This window comes from Acomys minous, assembly GCF_964271855.1.
Source record: "Acomys minous genome assembly, chromosome: 3".
Taxonomy (NCBI): Eukaryota; Metazoa; Chordata; class Mammalia; order Rodentia; family Muridae; genus Acomys; species Acomys minous.
Window position 1 is genome coordinate 82,399,195 of NC_140485.1, and position 23,276 is coordinate 82,422,470.

Sequence of the window (23,276 nt, forward strand, 5' to 3'; positions counted from 1 at the left end):
TCCATCAGCTTTGCATCCATAATAGATGATATGGGCCAGGAAGATCCCGGCATCCCCAGAGTCCAATACTAGGACTCCAGCATACTGACCTCACCCCATATTTGTTCTGGCTGATCCACCACCCCAGGGTTTGCCTGGCTGCCTCTGAGCAGGAGACTGAGCTCTCCAACTCCGTAGTCCCTTCCAAGGCATGGTTGCTCTCCCAGGTTTGGACTGATTTGTGTTGGGGGGGGGGGGGTCTGCTTAGATCCTTCCGGAGACAAAGGAGCTGACCTGCAAAGAGTTCCAAGCAGGAGCCCCGCTCCCCCTCCCCTCTCCCCCTCTCCCTTCGCAGTCCACGTGTCTCTATTGTCTGCTCCCCCGCTTCAGGGAAAGACACAGCCTCCGATGTGTCAAAACCACCACCCCCCGGCAGCAGGGAAATTAATTACTGGGCGATTTTCACTTCCTCTAGCAGCGCTCGCCTGAGCTAGGCACCGGAACAGGACCGGCTGAGCGAGGCCGTCATCGGCATGGGGGACCCGCTCCTTGCACCGGTTCCGGAGAAGAAAGTTGAATCCCAAACCCAACAGGGGGCTCTAGTAGGAGCCCAAGCTGGGGGCAGGGAGACTTCACCTCGTTAAATCTGGGCATCTACACTGCCACTTCAGAACTGGGGCAGAGGGTGGTGACTGGCCGGCTCACTCCTGCTCCCCCCCCCCCAATCCTCATGTGCCTGAATCCCACCTGCGTGGGGCCGCTCACCCTTCAATCTCCTCGTCTTCTCCTCCTATTTCGCACCTCTTTTCCTTTCTCCCCCGCCCCCCCCCCGTGTGTGTGTGTGTGTAGCAGCCTTTTTGTGTGTGGCCTCTTATTTCTCCTGCGGGTGCCTGAGTGTGTGTTGACACTTTCTCCCTGTGCCTTTCTTGTCTGCTTCTCCTGCCTTTTTGTCCTTCTCTTGCGCTCGCGCTCTCTCTCTCCTCTCTCCCTCTCTCTCCTCTCTCTCTCTCTCTCTCTCTCTCTCTCTCTCTCTCTCTCTCTCTCTCACACACACACACATTCTGATTCATTCTCATATTCTCTCTCCTCTCCGCCCCCCCGCAACCCCCGCCCGCGCCTGTGTCCCTCTCACTTTCTCCCCTCCTGCCTGCTCTTTCCTCTCTACGCCTAGCCTGCCCCCACCACTGGTTCAGGGGGAACGTGTGCGGAGCGATTGTCCTGGGGGACATTTGATGGATTAGAGCGCTGAACAGTTCCATTGCTGGGGGACCACCTGATCTCCTCCAGCCTGCGTCCCATATAAAGCCGGCAGCCGGAGTGCTGAGCACAGCTCTTGCGACCGCCAGTGTGCGCGCCGCCGCCGCCGCCGCGCCCGAGCGGCACCCAAGCCTGAGCCGCTACCGTCGCCACCCCGCCGGATACGCAGCCGCCCGCCCGCTGGGAGCTGTCCAGTGCTGAAGCCTGCGCCGACAGCCAATCGCGCCGGCCGGCAGCCTCCCCCACCGGGCCGTCCGTGCCCCGCGAGCCCCCCGCCCCGCGGCACCATGCCGCGTTCCTTCCTGGTGAAGAAGATCAAAGCGGATGGCTTCCAGTGCAGCGGGGTGCCGGCCCCCACCTACCACCCCCTGGAGACTGCCTACGTGCTGCCCGGCGCCCGCGGGCCTCCGGGGGACAACGGTGAGTGGGTCCTGGGGGAAGGGAGCGGGGGGCTCCCCAACTTGGGCCGCAGCAGGGAACCCTGGAAGAGACGTCTCCGGCCGTGTGCGACTCCGGGACTTCCTGAGGGCCGGCCGGGCGGGGCTGGGACTAGGTCTTACAAAGGAAAGTGGCAGGGTCGGCTCATCCCGCAACCACGCGCCAGCCGGGACTTTTAAAGTTGTGGCCCTAGAATTTGGCTGGAGTGAGGGGGTGACAGAGAGAGACACCTCTAAATGGCTAGTGGGGGGGGGCGGTTTGAAGTACCCTCTCACTGTTGAAGGAGAGAGACTGGCTGCCTGAATGTTCCCTGGTGGGAAGGTAAGGGACCGGGACTGCCAATCCCTGAAGGAGAGGAGATTGGCTCTCTGGGGAAAGTGTAATCACCCCGCCTCCCTTCAACCATACTCCCCCTGGCAATGCCAGACAAGTGCTCTCCAGCCCTCCTCTCTCCAACTCTTTTGTTACCCTCCGCCACATGCCTGCCAAAGGCTGGGCCTGTCCTAGGGACTCAAAGGATGAGATTATTGGAAAGGGTTCATCCAGCGGGCCTCCTGGTCCCCTGTACTGCACTCCGCTCTCTATGGCTTCTCACCCTTACCCCAACCACCGGCTCCTTTGAAACCCTCCACATCCTGCCCCACCCCCACACCCCATCTCCTCTTAGAGCAAGTTTCTGTAAGGAGAAGGGTTTGGGGGACAAGAGAGGTCATTCAAGCCCCAAAGTGGGTGACCCTCAGACAGCAGAATACGGGTGCTTCTGTGAACCTTTTCCTCGCCAAGGGGGGGCGATCACAATAGCACTCAACAGCCCTTCCAGGACAGGTGTCTGGGAAGGAGAAATCACTTTGGTTGGTGAGACATCTGACATCACAGGGGTGGAGGATGGAGAGAGAAAAGCAGGGCGCTAAGGATGAGTCTGAACCGGCAGCTGAAGGGGCAGTCAGGAACCCGGGAGGCCGGGGGCATCTCCTAGGGGATTTCCAAGCACTCGGCTACATGCCAGCAGTCTACCAAGCCAGGTAAAGAGAAGGTGTGAGCCAATGGGTCTGTGACCTCATCAAGGTCAAAGAACGTAGGCAGTAATCAGGGGTGCTTCTTGGAGCCCCTCCACTCCTGGCACCACTTCTTCCTCTGTCCACATCTCCTACTCTGCTGTCCTCTGTTCTTGACCTCGAGGACCTTGTGGTGGAAGGCAGAAGCCCAGGGAGGTGGCTGGCAGGACAGGAGGTGGTGGACCTGGGGCTGTGCCAAAGCTGGGGACTGTGTTCTGGGAGCTGGAAGAAAGTGAAATCTCTGCAGGGCTGGAACCCATTGGATCCCTTAGGAGACTGACATAAAACTCCTGTGGCCCACTTGATCCTGTTCCTGGGCCAGCTGAGGAAACCCGGAGAATTTCTCACACACAGCCAAAACTGCAGGCTGTTCCTCAGGAGTGAGGCCAGAGAACGCCTTGTTTTGAATCTGGCCCAAACAGGCTTTGGGGAAAAGCCCCTGAATGTACAAACGGAAATGGAGGTGTCCTACCAGGCTAGCAGCCTAGAACCACCCTTTGTCCCTTTCCTAACCGGCTCAACCCCCTGGCCTCTGGGAAGCCTGGAGCTGCCCTAGTCCCACGCCTGGCTTAGAGATCAATAGGGTAGCTCTGGATCTGTGACTTGCACTGTGACCTTGGGCAGGTGCCTTCCCTTCTCTGATCTTGGCCTCCTCAGCAGTGCAAGAGTTTAAAGCGTCCTTCCAACTTTGAGTAGCTCAGTTTCTGCGGAAGGTTAACGGATGTGGGAGACACTGGGTCTGAGGGAATAATACTAGGATCTACTGTCACGGTTTCTTTGGGGGCTCACTTCACCCATACTATGCCTCCCAGAAGTTTTCCCAGATTCGGTCCCCGGCAGCTGCCTCATGGTAGAACAGGGCACCCAGCCTGGGCCACCTCGCCCTGCCTGGTGAGGATGGTCAGTGTGGAAATCGGGAAGGATGGCCCTTACAGCCCTTACAGCCTTTCAGCTGGAAAACGTAGGGTCTGTTCTGTCTTGTTTTCCAAGGGCCTCCTCCTTCGATGGGGTGTGGCCAGGATGGGCAGTGAGGGCTCCCTGCGTGGGTAAGTGTTCGGAAGGTCCTCTGAGAGCATGCGTGGCTTCTGGTGGCCCGTTGTCTCTCCGCTCTGCTGGAGATAACCTTGCTGAGCATTTGAGGGAAGTGTGAAAAATTGCTGAGCTGACATTTTCTCTCTTTCTCTCTCTCTTTCTCTCTCTCTCTCTCTCTCTCTCTCTCTCTCTCTCTCAGCATGTGTAAGTGTGCTGGGTAAACAAGAAGAAAGAGAGGAAGGGGGAGAGGAGGAAGTGGGAGGGATGGAGGGAGAAGGAAGGATGGGGGATGGAGGGGGGCTAGAGGTAGTTCCAGTTATTAGAAAGATCCTTTACAAGCCATTTCTGCAGCTTGGGCTGCAGGGTTAGGATGAGGCTGCGGGTGGGGGACGTGGAAGGGGGGAACTGTGAATGCAGAAGTCAAAAAGGCTTGCTCATAAAGGCACAGGACCCCAAAGGAGGTGGACCCCTCCAGCTCTGGGAGTGCCTAATAAGTCTAGAGAAATCTTAGCGAACACCCCCCCTTACCCTACCCCACCCCCACACCTACTCGCCCCTGAAGGTAAACACTATGTGTACATGGTTCCAGACTAACTCCAAGCCCACAGAGCCTCAGAGAGAGAAGGACCAGCCCCTCCAAGTTGGGAAAACCCAGGATAGTCTTCCAGAGCTCCTAGAAGAAACAAGGCCTAAGTCCCCTCCTTTCAACAAGATGCGCTTTCTCCCCTTGGCCACGTGACCTTTCTACAGTTGGTTGCCTCCAGGAAGTCCTCTCTTCTCTCTGCTTCCAGGGTGTCTCTGAGCATAGATTTATCTCTCTGGGAAGTGCCAACTCACACCCTCCTTCATGCCCCCCAAAACCTAGCCCTCCAACTCCACCAACCCCCCGCCTCCCAGCCTGAGCCCGTTGCCCTGTGCTGGGACTCTGCAGTTCAGACGAGGCAGCTGCTTTCCGCCTGCTTATCAGTGGTCTCTGTGGTCTCCCTTCCAAGGACATCTCCTGGAGCGCCCACCTCCCCTCACACTTGTCTCTGACCTCCAGCTGGGAGCCAGGCCCCCCCCCCCCCCCCGCTACCCCAGCCCTGTCCTACCCACACCCTTTCAGAGCTCACCCTCCCTGGCAGACGGGGATCAATGCCGATCCAATAACACAGTTGTCTGCCCTCTGCAGCTACATTAAGCCTCCCCCGGCAGGCAGAGGAGAGCTCCTATCCTACCCATGGGCTTATCTAGATGACCACATTACACCGGCTCCCACTTCCTTTCACTGCCTCTGATGGCGCCGAGTAGTCGCTGTAGAGCTGGGTCTGGGAGCCCAGCTAAATAGACTGAGTTGCAGTACATCTTTCCCACACCTCAGAAAAGTCCATCTGGGAATGCAGAGCCCCAGCCCCTCAACAGAGAGAACCCAGAGAAGGCTGGGTAGGTGCCCAGGGGCGCACAGCAGGCCCATGTGTTTGTAACCACATGGCCTTAGGCATAGTGATCTTGATCTAGAGTCCAGATCCAGGCTAATGTACATGTCCAGTGCCATTGTTTATATACAACTTCAGATTGAGGACTAGGCCCAGACTCTAGGTCCAGCCAAGGTCAATGTCTAAGGTTATAGGACCAGGTTTGGTTTCTAGAATTCATCCAATGCCTAGAACCTGGTCTACCTCAAGACTCTGGGTCCAGCACCAAGACCCAGACCAATTTCCAGTCCAAGGTCATTCCAGATCCATCTCGAGCCCAGCTGGCACTGAATGTTTTGGGTAGTTTAGCTCATCTTCCTCGGCCTCAGTTTCTCTCTCATGAAAGGAACAGCTGAGCATGACCTAGTTCAGCTCTGACTGGGGACTGGAGTCCAGTTTCCCTATGAATTATCGGGGCTCAGTGCGAGTATGGAATAGTAGGGCCCACATGGAATATGGAACCTGGGACCCATGCAGTTGGGGGCTGAGAGAATGGGAGGGTGGTCAAGGCCCTTACGTCAGTCACAGTACAAAGCCCACGGTCTCTGGGGCCACACACGTGAACACATTCCCACTGTGCTCAGGGAGGGCAGCCTGGGAGAATCGCTGCATCTACCCTCCAAAAAAAAATAAAAAAATAAAAAAATAAAGGCTTGGAGGAATCTGAAAAGTATAGATGGAGCCTGCCATACATCCACATTGGGTGCTTTTGGGCCCACAGCCTGAGGGCCTTAGTGAGGGTTGGCTGAGATGCTGCTCAAAGACAGCTTTCTCACTGTGTTTTCTGGGCGACTGCTGCTAGCCTCTGAGTAAGGGATTTCAGAAGGGGGCCTTTTGATGGCACCTTCTGGGGCAGAGAAAGGAAGGGGCAGAAAGCAGGAGCACTGAGGAGGAGGCATGCCATATACACACAGCATACTCACTGTTCAGGAAGCCCAGAAGTAGCCAGGCAAACTACCTCTTAGACTGTAGCAAGATACCGTTTCACCACCCAGGCCTGACAACTTCAACCCGAGCCTCATACTCCCATCAGCACAGCCCCTTGCAAGGCCCTTCCTATCGATTCCCACAGAGCTGAAGGCCCTCCCTGTGCGCCACAGGAACTGGGTCACTGTCAGGAAAGCCCAGAACACAGGGAATTTCAGGAGTCAGGGTGGGGGAGGAGAGCTGGAATTCTCTAGAAGCCCCTTGGGCCTGGGTCAGTGGGCATCAGCCTCAGGCTCTACCGCCCTGGTTGTGTTCAGCCAGACCCCTCACTCTGCCCCCTGCACCCCTGTGGGCAGATGAACAGAGGTACCAGCTGCCAGGCCTTTGGAGAAGGTGGGTGTCATTCTGGTCCAGTGCCCAGGGAACAGCTAACAAAGATGCTATAATAGGGGGAGGGGGAGGTACTCAGCCCCTTTGCCCGGCTCTATGAGCAGACAGGAGAAACTATTTTTATCCTGCTTTGCTGCTGACAGACCTGGCTTTCTGCTCAGCTGGCTGGCGCTGATTCTTGAGGCCTGAGGCCCTGGCACAGCAAGAAATAGCTCTAAATATACCCACACAGCATCCCCACGGCCCCACTGCAGCGGGATGAGTCCTCTCCAGGAACCCAGCTGCCCCTTCCTCTGCCCATCCCCAAACAGGGAGGTGGGGCTGAAGCTAGGAAGTCCCTGGAGGAAACCTGGCATCCTGGGAGTCCTGGGAGACACTGGGGAGAACAGCTTTGGGCTGGATCCATTAAGAAAAGGCCACCAGACAGGCTCTGATGAGAGCTTGTTGTGTGATCCTGGGAGGGTGAAGGCCCCTCTCCGGGTTCTCCGGCTTCTGCAGAAAGGTACGGGTGGGTCTGACCTTAGACTTGAGCTAATGTCATTAGCCTCAGCAAGGGCCTCACACACAGTAAATGCCCAGTAAGTGTGAGTCACTACTGTTGAGTATCATTTACAGAAATGAACAGGAACGCTGGACCATTTTCCCAGAGAGGCAGTTTCTCTGCACTGCATCACATCACTACTGCCCCATGAGACCCAGGCCAACTGTGTGGCAGCACTGGAAGACACCCTACCCAGCTGCTTCTCTTCCCTTCTCCGCAGGCTTCCAGTCTCTCTCTGAAGCCTGGCTCCCTATCTAGTGACCTTGGGCAAGTCCTCTGCCCTCAGCAGGCTTCTGGAATACTGTGGCATCTGTTCTCAGGGCTGGCTTGTGCCGACTGCAAGTCTAGAGGACACAGTAGCGCTTGTAAGACTCTTCCTCACCCAGGATCAAGCAGGTGCATGAGGTGGTGCAAAGGGGCCCCAACACGTTAATTCTTATCATTTCTCTTCCTTTCACTCCTGTGGTACCATTTTTTTTAATGGATACTGCAGTCCTGAGCGTGCAGACTCTGGGGTATACCTGCTGAGCCCTCCCCGTAAGTATGGCATAGGTTCTTATGGTCCGTGTCCCTGGGGAGATTTCAGCCTATAGAGGCATCAGGACTTCCATGAGGTCACAAAGCTAAGGTCTGTGTACAGGAGTCAGGGGGGGAGGGAGGGAGTCAAGTGTCTTCCCTCTGTGCCCCACTTCAGCAGGACCCAATCAAAATCGACCTTTCTCTGCTTGTCAGCGTAGGGCAACCATGAGTGGGTTCTGTGCTAAGGTTGTAAGCCCGATGTTACGGTCTGTAAAGGATCTTCCAGGGTTCAGGGCAATGGAAGCAAGGTGACTTGCCCAAGGTCACGCGGCAGCCTGAGACATTCTGTCGCTGGCCATCATCAGGAACACAAGGGTAATAATGACAATGGCTTGAGAGGCTGGGTGCCATGCACCGGTGTTGGACCGAGCTCCCTGCATGTCCTGCCTCCTCTGCCTTCTATTCCACCTACACAGCTCCCTTGTGCAGATGTGGTGGACTGATCTTGAGTCCTTTGCCCTGTGTCACCCAGTGCGGAGCTTCTGTGGACTGAAAGGGAAAGGGGAGTAATGAGGGAGTTAAGATGTAGAAGGAGGAGCTGGAGAGATGGCTCAGAGGTTAAGGGCACTGTCTGTTCTTCCAGAGGTCCCGAGTTTAATTCTCAGCAACCACATGATGGCTCACAACCATCTGTGATGTGATCTGATGCCATCTCCTGGCCTGCTGGCCTCACATGCAGGCAGAATACTGTATAAACTTATTTCCACAAAGAGGCCTGTAAGATGCTCCCAGCTGGACACCAAGGAAAACCACAGCACACAAATCTAGCTGGAGAGACTTGGGGCAGTAGACCAGACGAGTTGCTAGGCGCATCACTAGAACTGTGGCCCCAGGTGTGTCACTTAACTTCCTTGGGGCTTGATGTCTGGTTAACCACACTGTTGTGGGGACAGGATGCACTCACGCATGTAAAACACTTGGAATGGAGCCTGACGTCTCAGCGAGGGTCCTCTTCAGATACTGTAGAGGCACAGGGGAGTCAAGTCTTGTGCCCAAGGTCATACAGTGATGGAGTGGGAATATAACTCAGTATAGGGTGCTTGTCTAGCATGCATGAGGCCCTGGGCTCAATTCCAAAGGAGGGAGGGAGGGGGAAAGAGGGGAGATATGGAGGGATGATCCGATGGACCAAGGTCACTATGCTAGTTACTTTTCTATTGCTGTGATAAAACACCATGAGCGACGAGTTTATTTAGGCTTATGGCTCCAGAGGAATGCAAGTCCATGATGGCAGAGTGAAGGTACCGTGGCTGGAGCAGGAAGCTGAGAACTTATTTTCAAGGGCAAGCACTAAGCAGAGAGAGCATTCTAAGAATGGCGAAACCTCAAAGCTTGTTCCAGGTGACACATTTCCTCCTGCAAGCCACACCTCCTAAACTCTCCCAAACAGTGCCACCAACTAGGACCAAATACTCAACATCTAAGTCTCAGAGGAGCATCTCATTTCAAGTCACCACAGCCACACATGGGGACCAGTAATGTGAGAGCCCCAATGCAGGCAGACTGCTTCCAAAGCTACGCTTTTAACCAATATGCCGCCATCCATCAATATCAGAGCATACAGAGTTGGGGTCATTGCCGGGCACCATGGTGTAGGTACATCTTTAATCTCATCACTTGGGACACAGAGGCAAGTGGATCTCTATGAGTTCAAGGCCAGCCTGGTCTACAAAGTGAGCTCCATGACAGCAAGAGCCACACAGTGAGACCCTGTCTGGAGAAAACTCTAAATAAATAAAAGTGCTGGTCACATGATCAGACCAAATGACATGACCACTCCCAAAAGATCTCATCTCATTTACAGTGACCCAAGACATAGACGGGCAGATGACCCTTTTCCATGGCCTGCGAGGTGTGGCCTTGTCCCAAGGGCAGGTGGACAGGACTGCTGACAGCCTGGCTGCTGAGCTGGTAGGCCAGGCTGCCTCGAGCATCTGACACACACTCCACAATTACTAAGAGCCACTCCCTGTATGGGGCCCAGGAGACAGGAGAGACCCAGACACTACCCTGTCCTTGGGGGTCTCCTAGGGCACAGGGAATAAGCAGAGCGGTGCAGTAGGGTTCACTCTTTGTTCCATCCCATGAGCAGATCCCATCACTCCGTACCTCAGTTTCCCTAGCTGTCAGAAGAGATTTTTGTAAGGATTTGAAATGATAGTAGAGTTCTCAGTAAAAAATCTGGCACGTAGTAAGAGCTCAGTGACTAGCTCACCAACTACACCACATGGGGAGGCTAAAGGGAGAGAGGGTCTGGAAGCAGCCGCAAAATAAACAACCCAGCCCTCGACAGAAGTGTCAGACTGGCTCCTGGTGTGGGCAGTCTGGGCCTTCCAGGCCAAAACCAGACGGGAGGGAAGGCAAGTCCTTCCAGGCCAGTCACCCTACCTCTTGAATTAAAGTCGCCACCATTGTCCCCTCGCTTCTGACCAGAGTCCCTGACTGTTGAGCCACCCACCCTGATTCCCCAGGCAGTCCTGTGTGTAAAGGTTCCTGCGCAGCACACAGATAGGACAGAGAAAAACAGACACAAGACTGACAGTGTTGACAGGTAGTCTGTCCAGAGTTGTAACCATCCCAAATGCCAGAAAAGGCAGAGGCCTGGAGACTGGTCAGCCAGGCCCTTTAAGGGAAAGAAGCTGGCCACAGCGCCCAGCCTGCCAGACACCCTGCAATCCTGCTTTGAAGCCCTCCTCCAGCTGTTCCTGCGTGAGGGAACCCATGGGCAAAGGGGCGTTACAGATCCCTGAGGTCAGATGGAGAGGGCCAAATGGGGCTGCCACTCCTCAGCCATGAAGGCTGGGAAAGGGCCTCACGTCTATTGTTCTCTGGGGTCAGAGGACAATGGGGACACTTGGTAATTAAGTGCTGGATGGTAAGTTTGCTCAGTGTCTACCAGGAGCTCTCAGAGGAGCCCAGCCCCCAGGGTCCCCAGGGAAAGGACTAAGATCAGAAAAGGCCATAGGAGTCAGAGACAAATGGGGTGGCCCCTGCTCTCCAGAAGCCCCTACAGAGTCCCCTGAGAGAGCCTCAGCCTGCCCACACAGCAGTCACTCAAACACATGACAGGATTTCTAACCCAAACTCCAGCCGAACAGGTGGAGAGTAAGCATCTGTGTCTATCCGTGGGTAGACATACATACATACATACATACATACATACATACATTACATACACACACAAGCCTTCTATCCTGGTGTTTCTATTACACATCACACTCTTGACTCTGTTAAGTCCTCCAGAAACTGGGGCAGGTGCGTCTAGTTGGACTCTGATTCCTTTATGCAACATTTACTCACTGCACACCTGCTGTGTGTGCCACGCAGGGCTGAGTGCACAGACCTAGAGAACTTGAAGTGTAGTGGGGAGAGGCAGACAATTAAATAATCTTCATCGAAGCCACTTTTTCGAGGGGAAAAAAAAAGTATAATTATAATGCCAACATTTATATAGCAATTATTGTGCACGCTCTCAATTTCTTTACATGTGAAATGGGAACTATAATTATACTATTTCTAATGATTGAGTTAACCTTTGTAAAGCATTATGTCCAGGCTAGCATACAGTAAGTGCTTAATACTTGCATGTTTATGACCCATGATTTTTATATTGGGTCTTTATATATATCTATATATCTATATCTATATCTATCTATCTATCTATCTATAACTTTCTATCACTCAAAGACCCTAATCTATCTATCTATCTATCTATCTATCTATCTATCTATCTATCTATCTATAACTTTCTATCACTCAAAGACCCTAGAGCTGGGTGTCTAAATACAAGTTCCATTCAAAACAAACACATTTAAAGACGGTGTCTCAGGGTGTTGCCCAGACTGGCCTCAAATTCCTGACCTCAGACGATCTTCCTCCTTCAGCCTCCCTCTTGCTCCAGTGTAGCTGGGACAACACATCCACCACCTGTAAGCTCCATTTTGCAGATAAGAAATGTAATGAAACTGGGCGTGGTTATGCACACCTGTGATCTCAGCACTTAGGAGGCAGAGGCAGGTGGTTCCCTGAGTTCGAGGCCGGCCTTGGTCTATAAATCGAGTCCAGGACAACCAAGGCCACACAGAGAAAGACTGTCTCAAAGAAAACGAGAAATGCAATGAAGGCAAAGGCCGTCGTTGTATTATCTAATGACTTTAATCCCAACACTCAAAGAGCAGAGACGGGAGGATCTCTCAATTCGAAGGCAGCCAAATTAACTACATGGCAAGTTCCAGGGCAGATGGAAAATTAAGAAAATAAAAGGCAGAGATTTGCCATGTTACAGAGGTGGAAACACAGAATGTTCTTGGGGTCGGGGAAGGGCACCTTTGGAGTGCAGAGGCTGCGGGCGTGCTTAAATTGGTTGCCTGTCCCTCAGTGCCTCAGTCTCTCTCCATTACACAGAGTGTAAGGCTACCTCCACTGCGCTGTTGTGCACACTAGTGACAGTGAAGGTCAAGTGGGCTGAGCCGAGCCAACCTCTGCACCGACAGAGGTCCACCCAAGGGAGGCTCTAGACCCGGGTGGACAGGCTGGCTGGGGGCGCACCGGCATAGGGCGGCCTGCAGGACCAACCTCGACCCCCGCGTCCTCACTTCCCTCTTTGTCATCTGCAGGTTATGTGGCGCACTGCCTGCCCCCCAGCGGCTACGATGGCGAACAGAAGCCCGGGCTGGAACTGGCGCCCACCGAGCCCGCATACCCGGCCGCGGCGTCCGAGGAGTACAGCGACCCCGAGAGCCCACAGTCCAGCCTGTCGGCGCGCTACTTCCGCGGGGAGGCGGCCGTTACCGACAGCTACTCCATGGACGCCTTCTTCATCTCCGACGGGCGCTCGCGGCGGCGCCGGGCCGGGGCCGGTGGCGGGGACGCGGTGGGCACTGGGGACGCGGGCGGTGGCGGCGGCGGCGGGGAGCGCGCGGGGCGCTCGGGGGCAACGGCGGGAGGCGGGCACCGTCACGCATGCGCGGAGTGCGGCAAGACGTACGCCACGTCGTCGAACCTGAGCCGCCACAAGCAGACGCACCGCAGCCTGGACAGCCAGCTGGCGCGCAAGTGCCCGACGTGCGGCAAGGCCTACGTGTCCATGCCCGCGCTCGCCATGCACGTGCTCACGCACAACCTGCGCCACAAGTGCGGCGTGTGCGGCAAGGCCTTCTCGCGGCCCTGGCTGCTCCAGGGCCACATGCGCTCGCACACAGGGGAAAAGCCCTTCGGTTGCGCGCACTGCGGCAAGGCCTTCGCCGACCGCTCCAACCTGCGCGCGCACATGCAGACGCACTCGGCCTTCAAGCACTACCGCTGCCGCCAGTGCGACAAGAGCTTCGCACTCAAGTCCTACCTCCACAAGCACTGCGAGGCCGCGTGCGTGAAGGCTGCCGAGCCGCCGCCGCCCCCCGCCGGCCCAGCCAGCTGAGCCTCTGCCATGCCGGATGCCCCGCAGAGGCTCCTCCTACCCCCTCAGTCTGCATCCTCCCCTGCCTGCGCCCTCTGCTGGGTGGGGGTGAACCCCATCTTGGCCCAGAACTCTCTTTTCAACCCACCCTCCCCACCCCCGACTAAGCCCACCATTCACTTCCTGCACCGGATCTCTTTCGCACTCACCCACATTGTCCATCCTGGCCACCACTCGGACCTTGACCCCCATGTCTGGCCTTCAAGGCTCCCAACTCAGGCACCAGGTCCGTACCTCTTCCGGGTCCCGGCGCTGGAAGTTCCTCCGGCCCGACTCTAGGCTGTGCTCCTTAACTAGATCTTTCTTACTTCTCAGCTGAGTCATTGGCCGTTCCTCTATTGGAGCCCTCATTCTAAACCCAAATGTACCCTGGACTTCCTGTCTGCCTCAGTTTCCCTGACCACCACACAGTCCAATCCCTTGGGTGTCTCTGCTGAATTTCCGTGTGTGTGTGTGTGTGTGTGTGTGTGTGTGTGTGTGTGTGTGTGTGTGTGTCCAGCCGGGAATCTAATCTTCACCTCTCTTGGAGTCTTCTGCATACCCATCCCTGATCACCCCCACCCCACCCCCACCCTCATGCTTGGGCCTTAGGTCCAGCCACGTAAACACATGATTGCACCTGACATTTCCACCCTCCTCCATCTGCCCGGGTCTCATCAGCCATCCTACTCTCTGCTCTCTCCAGCTCCTCCTTCCCTTTAGTACCTCTCCAGCCCTCAGTTTTCCTAGCCGGGAACAGAGTTGGGAGGCAGCCCAGGGCTCTGTCCTCTCAGGTGTCCCCTCTTGGCCCGGGACAGTTCCCGCCTAGGCCTCAGGCCTGGAGCTGTGTTTTTCCCAGGTTATCTGAGCACCCTCCCTCCCCGCAGGACTACAGGTTCGCCTCTGCCTTTGCTGGAGGACAGCCTGGAGCACCTCACCCGTGGACCCCACCCCTCGTCCGGCAGGGCCCCTTCAGCTATTTATTTGTGTGTTTGTTTATTTATTTATTTATTTATTTACCTATTTATTCTATTTAATCTCTTGGCTTCACCCAGGAACTGTCTGGCTTCCCCAGCTGGACTGGGAAGTCGAGGAGCAGGGTCAGCAAGGCCATATAGCTCGCTGCTCCTCCCCTTATGGGTCCGGGGGAGAAGCACTGAACTCCACAGGAAGAGGCCTGGAGAAATGGGGGGGGGGGGGGGAGGCGGAGGCTGCTGATCCTCAGCTGGTAGGGGAGGGGCCACCAGAAGGTCCGATTTCGGGGCAGGTCCCCGGCCTCCTGAGCCTTCCACTCCCGTCCCAGGAAGCGGTTCTCGAGCCTCTCTCTTCCTTTGTTTCTTATTTATTCCTCTTTCAGAGGGACCCCAGGTTCCAGGGACCGACTGAGCCCCGGACCCACTGGGGCCTCTGGCCTGCTCCCGGGAGGAGTGCTCTCTCCCGGCCACGACTATGCAACTCTCCCGGGCAGAGGGGCTGGGACTGCCAGCCAGGCGCCTGTTGGCCACCACTACCTCCTCCACCGCGCTTTTGCATGCCCGGGCGAGGACCGAAGCACACACCTCCGCGCGCGCGCACCGGCCCGGCCCCCTCTGCTTTAAGCACACGCCTCTGCCCGCACCCCTCAGCGTCCCCTTTGTGGGCAAGAGCCTTGGACACTCAGACCTCCTTCCCCTACCCCTAGCCACAAAAGAGGGTGGAGATTACAGACCGCTCCACGCTGCCCTCTAGAGGTGGCGCTTCGTTCTGCCCCAGGCTCCTGCAAGGGAGGCTGCAGAGATGTTGGGAGAAAGAGGGGTCACCAGAAGCAATTACGGAGGGTGCTGACCCTGTAAATAGGAACTTCTGACAGCAATAATTTCCCATGCATGCTAAGCCTTTTGGACCCTCCCTCTCTCCATACTCCCAGCTCACCCACCCCCACCCCTGTTCCTTCCCCATCTTCAGCAGTATTACTTGTAAACGCAATTCAGGGATATTAAAGGGACTTTGGCCACTCGCCAGTGCCTCCATACCTTTGACAGGGGACCCGCGTTTAGACTCCTCCTCCCCAATGCCTGTAGGTGGCATATAGGTGCCTATAGGTGGAACAGTGTGCTAGTGCTCCAACAATGGCAGCAGATGTGGAACAACAAACCCTCAACAAACACACAAGAGTCTCCAGTGGGGTCTGAGGAGCACGGGCGGCGGCGGTGACAATCCTTATCCTCCCACTTGGAGCCTCTGCAGCTACACACCGTCCTCCTCTGCTGTGGCAGGCCGTTCAGGAACAACCTCCATGCTAGGTTAGGGGCTGATACCCTAGTCAAATCCCGATGAAGGGGATGGCCGTCATGCCAGGAAATGGCTGCTGAAAAGATCTGTGGAAAAGACAGAGGCCTCTGCCACAGAACTGTCTGTCACCTGCTGGTGGTCAGGAATGCACCAGCTGGGGCCAGAAGGAGGCAAGTCTCTGGAGCGTTCTAGCCTGGTCTGCATAGTAAGTTCTTGGCTACCTAGTGCTAAAACAGTGAGACCTTGTCGAAAACAAAACAAAACAAAACAAAACAAAATAGCACTGCAGGTACCATCGAGGAGCCAGGCGGCCACCGCCACTGCCTCTGCCTCAACTGGTAACTCCATCTCAGCAGTGCTGGTCGCGGTGCTGTAAGGGTGCTACCGAGCTCGACAGCAACAAGAGGCGGTAAGGCAGGCCCCTCTGCCCACTCCTGCTATCCAGATACCTGACAAGTGCATTCCACCGGCAGGATTTAATATATGGCCACCCTCTTGTCGGCAGGAAGTCTGATTTTCACTTCTCAGCCCCTCGCTAGAGCCAAAGCCCTGGGGGAGGAGGGGCTGATACAGATGCCCCACCACAGTGGTCCACCCCCCCACCCCATCCCCCACCCTTTCCTCCTTAATTAGCAGCTTAAGGGATATCTTGGTTGAAAGTATCATCACCCAGGAGGTTAAGATATGGCTACACAAAACCAGTTCTTGCTTCAGTGCCTCTCCGGTCTTAAGAGAAATAGGCAGCCTCTTTCTCCTTACACAGGAGCAGAGGGTCCTGCATGGCCGTGAGGGAGTGAGCGTGTGCACGGAGCCCACACTGCAAGAGGCAAAACGGGGGCAGAAAAGGCCTGTGTCCCCGAGGGCTCTAGAAATTGATGAAAAGGCCACTCTGAAGCTTCAGGGTTGGTCTATGGGTTGTTAAATACGGCTCTTTACCCACAGGCTAAAGCCCCTACTGGCATACAGGCATAGTCAGCCTGTCACCATGCCCCCAGAGGCCTTCAGGACTGCCTGCCCAGCAATTTTGCCGGCATGCCTAACAGCCAGCGAAGGAGTCTGGTTCCTGTTCCTGTAATCCCTGGCCCCTCTGGCTTCATTTCTACCCACGTGCACGTGGGTTTATTGTTTGAATTCCCAGCTCCTCTCTAAACTGCAAATTCATATCAGCCCTCAGGGTTCCTCCACTCCATACCCAAAGCACCAGGGAGCAGCCTGAGTCTAAGGCCAGGGCCCATGGTTTCCTGCCATAACAAGTGGCTGCCCCACCCACCTAGCTGCAGACAAAGCCCAGAAGTTGCTTTACCCATGGCTCTGCCTACCCTTACCACTGCTCAGTCCATCACCAGCTCCTGAGCTGGTTTCTCCTCATCTTCTCAATCTCCTCCTTAGTTCATAACCACCATCATCTCCTACCTAGGCCACTGGACCAGCCTCTCATTGGTCTCCTGGGAGCCTCTGTGCCCCCTTAATATCGGCTCCTCAACCCAGCACCTGTGGACATCTTTCCCAAAGAGCAGGTCTCCTATCTACCTGACTGTATCTGGGCAAATAAACTAAGCAGAGAAACTCTGTTTCTCAAGAGGGACACGGTAGCTGATGCTCAGGAGGCTATGGTAGGACTTGTCTGACGTTCAAGGCCAGGCTAGGCTAAATAGTGAGTTCTAGATCAGCCCAAGCTATAGAATAAGGGCCTGGCAGTATGTGCCTGTGACCCCAGTGCTGGTGTGTGGGGAGTAGGTAAGACAGGGGGGTCTCAGGGGCAAACTGCTCAGCCAGTCTAGCCAAAATGGCTGCAAATCCAGCGAGAGGCTCTGTCTCAAAACAATAAGGTGGAGAAGAATAAAAGGAGATGCTCAAAGTTGGCCTCTGGCCTCTGCACATATGCTCATGGGTGAACCTCAACTGCTCACATGCACTCGGAGGTCTAGAAGTCCTAGATTGACGCTCCAGAAAATTCCAAGTCGGCTGTGGCTCTGCTTCCTGCTGTGCAGATGGCCACCTTCTGCCTCAGCCACATGGTGCAGGGACAGCAGAGCTTCCCAGGGACTGTGTGTGTACACACAAGCGTATGTGCGCACGCAAGAGCATTAAGGATGGAGCCCAGCCCTCAAACATGCTTGCCTTACCAGTAAGCTCTGCCCTCAGTGGGGGTGGGGTGGGGTGGCGGGGCTTTCATCAGGGTGCTGATCGCACTGGTGAGGGATCTGTTCTCATGATCTCATCTTCTCCTAAAAGAATCACCTCCTGCCAGGCATGGTGGTGCACGCCTTTAATCTCAGCACTTGGGAGGCAGAGGTAGGCAGATCGCTGTGAGTTCCAGGCCAGTCTGATTCCAGGACAGCCAAGGCTACACAGAGAAACCCTGTCTTGAAAAGAAAGGAAGGAAGAAAGAAAGGAAAGAAGAAAGAGTGACCTCCTATAAGCGTTCGTCTGGGGTTTGGGTTCCAACATGAATATGGGAAGGACCAAAAAAAAAAAATCCCTCTGGGGACAGCATTCTGCCTATGTCCCTCCTCACTATGTAGAGCCCAGGCTGCTGGGGAACACCTACTCCTTCCACCTCAGCCTCCTCTGTGCTGGGATTAAAGGCATGTGGTGCCACACTAGGCTGCCACATGCTCAGGTGTACTTTCTATCCTAACAGTAGCCAAAGTTCCAGATCCTTCATGATCCAAGTGTCACCTTTGCATCACCTAACCCAGGCGCTGGCCAAACTCAAAAGCGATCAGAGGATGGCTCCTCCGGCTGTGAGTCTGTGAGATCCAGCAAGTCACATGCTTCCAAACTACAGCGGTGGTCAAGTCGCTGGCTAGATAGCTCCATTCCAATAGGAGACAAGGGAAGGGCAGTCCCTTCTGATACAAGGGACCAGGTAAATCTTAAGAGCCAGAAAACTGGAGAATGTTCCTTTTCAGGCAACACAGAGCCCTCCAGGACTACAGGTGTAGCCTTTCAGTTCCAACCTCTGGACACACAGGGAGGCAATCCTGTTTCCACAGCCCACTTAGCAGGCCTTGTACCACCAGGGCCCTAGGCATCCTAGACCACTACAGACAAGGCAATGTTCTCTAGTTCTGTACAAAGAAGGCATCCAGGATGATCTTGGAATTGCCTTCCGGATCGTTCTTCCCTTGTCTTGAAAGCGAGTTCCTGGTTCCAGCTAAACAGCTCCAGGGTATTGTCCCAGGAAGCCAAAGGCTTCTGCTTCTTCCTACCTCCCACCTCTCAGATCAAAGCCTGCACTGGTGGGTAAGTTCATGATCTGAGAGTCAGGCATGGTGTGGTGTGCTTGGCCAGTTGCCAAGCAGATGAGGCTATCTCAGGAGCTGAAGGCCACTGTTCCGCTACACCCACCAGCACCATCCTTTCCTGAGAATTGGTGGGCTATTCAGTCATCCCCTGTCTTCCCCCACTAGATGGAAAGCTCCATAAAGTGGGCTGACAATGTCTGTCTGCACACCATTAAACCCTTTGGGCCTCGCACAATAGGAACCAGTAGTTATTTTTGGATGAACTCCACACATTTAAGTCATTCATGGTTAATGACAATGGTTCCTGCTTTTACAAGTAGCCGGGGTTTGGTTTATGCTCTTTTTGTTTGTTTGTTTGTTTGTTTCTGTTTTGTTGTTGTTGTTGTTGTTGTTGTTGTTTTTTTTTCAGACATAGGCATCTGAGTGGAACATGTCCCCTCTCTCTATGCCATGAGATTTGCAACTTAGATGCTACGGCTCAGATTGCCAGCCACTTACTGACATCTGTTCATTCCTGGCTTAGAAAGAGTACTCCCACTGAAGCTGAGCAGGTTGACATTATGAATAAAGACTACATATCCCAGCTTCCCTAGAAGTCAGGGTGACCAAGTTGTGGACACGGGGGGGGGGGGGGGTGGGTGGGTGGGGGGGGCGCGCACCAGGGGGTGGGGGGGGGGAGGTGTTAGAAGGAACTTCTGAAACAGCATCACAATTTCCACCCCCTTCCAGGCTCAAACTCACAGGAGATGGCTGGTGCTTTAGCAGCAATACTAAACCAAGAGGCGACTTTGAAAGAGAATTAAAAACTGTCTTTTAAAACACACAGCCGGGCATGGCGGCGCATGCCTTTAATCTCAGCACTCACAAGGCAGAGGCTGGCGGATCGCTGTGAATTCAAGGCCAGCCTGGTCTACAAAGTGAGTCCAGGACAGCCAACTCTACACAGAGAAACCCTGTCTCGAAAAACAAAGGGAAAAACAAAAACAAAAACAAAAACAAAAACAAAAACAAAAACAAAAACCAGCAACACAGAGCTAGGCACACACCTATAATCCCAGCAGAGGTAGGAGAATCGTTCTAGGCCAGTCTGACTATACAGCATGTTCTAGACCAGCAAGGGCTATATAGTTAGACCTTGTTTCAAAATAAATAATAAAATAAAATGGTAGAGCAGGAGAGTAGGCCTGTGCCCACTTACTGACCAAAGAGCAGCCATCCCAGCTCTGGACTTCCACTTCCAGGGGATGACAGGAAATCCTCCTTTCCACTTCCTCCTGCTTCCTTCTCTTCTCCTTCTATGAGAGAAGAGACTGGTCTCTATGATTAGGCCTCTTTTTTTTTTTTTTAAAGATTTATTTATTTGTCATTATTACATATACAGTGCTTGCCTGCATATACACCTTCATGCCAGAAGAGGGCACCAGATCTCATTCCAAATGATTGTGAGCCACCATGTGGTTGCTGGGAATTGAACTCATAACCTCTGGTAGAGCAGTCAGTGCTCTCACCCTCTGAGCCATCTCTCCAGCACCGATTAGAACTCTTTCATAAGAAGCCAAATGCCATTGCTGTTGGCAGCCACGTTCTTGCCACAGAGAGTTAGTTAATCCCTCTACTGAGAGAGGAAGAGAAAGTCAGCCTCCCCATGGACAAAGGCATGACCCTTAGGTTCTTTACACTGATTGACGCTGGCTTCCTGCCACTTGCAAATGAAAGTCCAGACTAAGCCTGGGCTGGCCTGGTATACCTGTAATCCCTCTACCCAGGAGGCTGAGGCAGGGGGTTCTCAATAATGAGACCTCATAGTTAGATCCTGCTTTGAGACCCAAATAGGGAATCTGGGCTAAGACGTTGCTACAAGAACACCAGGATGGAAATACAGAACTGGACAGACCTTCACGTCAAGTTATTAATCTAAAATGCAAAGGCCAATATTTACTGAGCCCCTACAAGGTGTTGGACAATGTCTAGCAACATTACCTAACACATCTCTTTTTATCTCCCAGGAACCCCACAGGTTGACACTACTATGTCCATTTTGTAGATTAGGAAACTGAGGCACAAATGACGACTGCCCCCCCCCCCCAGACCACACATCTCATATTGTGTAATTTTAAGCCAGGCAGGATATAAATTACAGGTTATGACAGTGTAACGTGTAAAAGGAACGTTTATTCTCCTGAAATAATTGTCATCACTGAGGATTACTGGCTCTGTCTGCTAACCTAGGCCTAACCCTGGAACTTTTGTACAATCTAATGTAGGCCTAGAATGTTTTCAGCCTCTGAGACATACTGCTTAATAAGCTCACACTTTTTTGTTCTTTCTGAGCTCTGGGCTGGCTGGTTCAACTCAGCTGTTCTGGCTCTAACTCCTCTCCCAGCTGACTTATTCAACCTGGCTTCTCTCTAGGCTCTAGAATTGTTTGGCTTGGCTTCAAACTAACTCCAGCAATCTTTTCTAATCTTCTGGCTCCTTCTCATTCTCTGGCTTGTTCTATGCTCACCTGTGTCTAGCTTGTTCTCACATTCAACTGTCTCCTCTCTCATTGCTCTGTGTTGCTCCCTTAAGTAGCTTCCCTTCCCTCTAACTTCTTGTGAGAGTTGGGCATATCCTATTCTGTCAAATCTTCTCTGATTTGTCACTTTTCCTGCCACTCAATTAGATAGTCCCTTTAAACATGGGTACTCCCTTCTACAAACTTGCTTTACCTTCACTGTTTGGGATTAAAGGCATGTACCACCACGCCTGGACCTAAGCTTTTCTTTACCTGAAACTTGCTCTATACCAGGCTGGCCTTGAACTCAGATCTGCTTGCTTCTGTCTCCTGGATTAAAGGCATGTTTGTATTCCAGCTGGATCACACACACACCTAGAAGGTCTTTGGATGTGATCTCTTGTCAGAACAGCCATGTGAAATTAATCCATGTAACGATAATTAGTCCACCAACCAGTCCAGCTGGTCAGTTATTGGGGGATCGAGGGGGGTCGCAACCTGTACATAAAGACATGGGCGGGAGAGAGACAGTAGCTCAAGCGAACAATTGCTTGTCAAGAGCTCATTTATTAAAGGTAAGGGCAGGCTTTTTAAAACCTGCTTTAGGGCGGGCGGGGTACGCAAGGGAGTAGTGGAAAAGTACAAAATCTTCTGGGTTGAGCCCCGGGAACATTTGCAAGGGGAGGGGTCTTTCAGGTGAGACAAAGCAGGATGTCTCTGTGAATATCTTAGGATCAGATCGCTGTCTTCTCAGGACTAAGCCGGATGCCTTGCATACCTAATGAGTGGCCCAGCAGGATGTTGGCTGCAAATACTGAATGGGTGGGAGTCGGCCTCAGGCCTTTTGGTCCCTGGCATATTCATCCCTTTTGTTTACTTTGGCCTGAGGGAGACCTTACAGCCCAGCGAATGACCTTTAGGAGGTCACCAGTCATTGTTACAGGATGGCGGTATATTTAAGAATCACTAATGTCCAATGTTTCAGGACAACAGTTATTCTGGACCGGCCAAATTCCCAAGGAGAGGGGGCCTCGCGATGGCCTGAGCCTGCTAGAGGATCGATGCTCAATCTTACCACGCCTATGGTCTGTCCTCCCACCAAGGACCGACCGACGTCTGATAACCGAGACTTATTCGATCGCTCCGTCTCTGACTTACCAGGCACTATCGCGGGTCAGGTCAAGGTGGGCTCAGGCCAAAAGATATAGGGGAGGGCTTGCACAGGTTTACCAAAGGCACCGAGGGCACAACCAGGCTCACCATCCAGCATTCTGCATCCTCGGGAACTGCAAAGGCCGCCCATAGGAACTGCAAAGGCCGCCCGTAGTTAACCGACTGAGGCGTAGGTGAAATCTCCTGGATGGAAATAGAAGTCTCATTTGAGTCCTCAGTCTCCAGGCTGCGGTAGTGAACCTGGATATTCTTGGTGGCAGCTTCAACCTGACTTTTAACAAACCCTGTAAGACGGTTTAAAGTCCATGGGCCAAAGGATAATAGAAGGAGAACACCAACGAGGGGCCCGAGCAGGGTGGGGAGAAGAGTAGTAAGCCAGGGGGAGGCAAGGTTAGGGTGGGGGAAATTCCCCCTTTCAGAAAATTTAAAAATGAGTCGGGGTCATGAATAGTAAAACGGGGAAGAAGAATAACAAGGACACACCAGTCTTTGGAGGAAAGGAAGGTAGGGGCATAGACGATCGAGGTTAAACCAGAGGAACAAGCAAAATGGGTGTTATTTGGCGCGAGAATGTAGGGGAGGGAGAGGTCGGGAATGACAGTCTGGGCGCGAACGTCGCTGAGGGGAAGAGGTTGGGGGAGGGAGCATATGGGGACCCAGGAGGCAAGTACCTATGCCGGAAACAGGCTGGAGGGTAATGCGATTGTCGGGAGCTAAGCCGGTGAGGGTGGGGTAACATTAGTAAAGAGCAAGGTGGAAAGAAGAGCAATACCCTCGTAAAAGGGCGGGGAGGGGGAGAAACACATCCAACATTCAGGAAATGACAAGGAGGAGTCATTCTTTTTTTTTTTTTTTTTTTTTTTTTTTTTTTTAAGGCCCATATGGAGGCATTTGTCAACTGGGGAATGACATCAGCCGAAATGGGGGGGGGGCCCAGGGGGAGGGTAGGTCGGAAGGGAGGGGGTGGGAGGGGAGGGAGGCATGGGGGTGGCGGGTTT

General features: G+C 53.7%; 1 protein-coding gene and 1 long non-coding RNA gene across 3 annotated transcripts in view; one reads left to right on the top strand and one right to left on the bottom strand.

Moving 5' to 3' along the window:
- Window positions 1–23,276, bottom strand: part of LOC311593957 — a 46,732-nt gene that overhangs the window by 12,832 nt on the left and 10,624 nt on the right. The window lies entirely within an intron of this gene.
- On the top strand, window positions 1,037–15,082 carry SCRT2 (scratch family transcriptional repressor 2). Of its 2 annotated transcripts, XR_014777874.1 has the most exons (3): window positions 1,037–1,656; window positions 12,269–13,576; window positions 13,607–15,082. XR_014777874.1 is itself a non-coding variant. In XM_084775359.1 (2 exons), the coding sequence occupies exons 1-2, from the start codon at window positions 1,524–1,526 to the stop codon at window positions 13,066–13,068; spliced, it is 933 nt and encodes a 310-aa protein (XP_084631485.1). In that variant the 5' UTR covers window positions 1,037–1,523; the 3' UTR covers window positions 13,069–15,082. The 2 variants fall into 2 exon arrangements, 1 of the variants encoding a protein (XP_084631485.1); XM_084775359.1 differs by having other exon boundaries at window positions 12,269–15,082.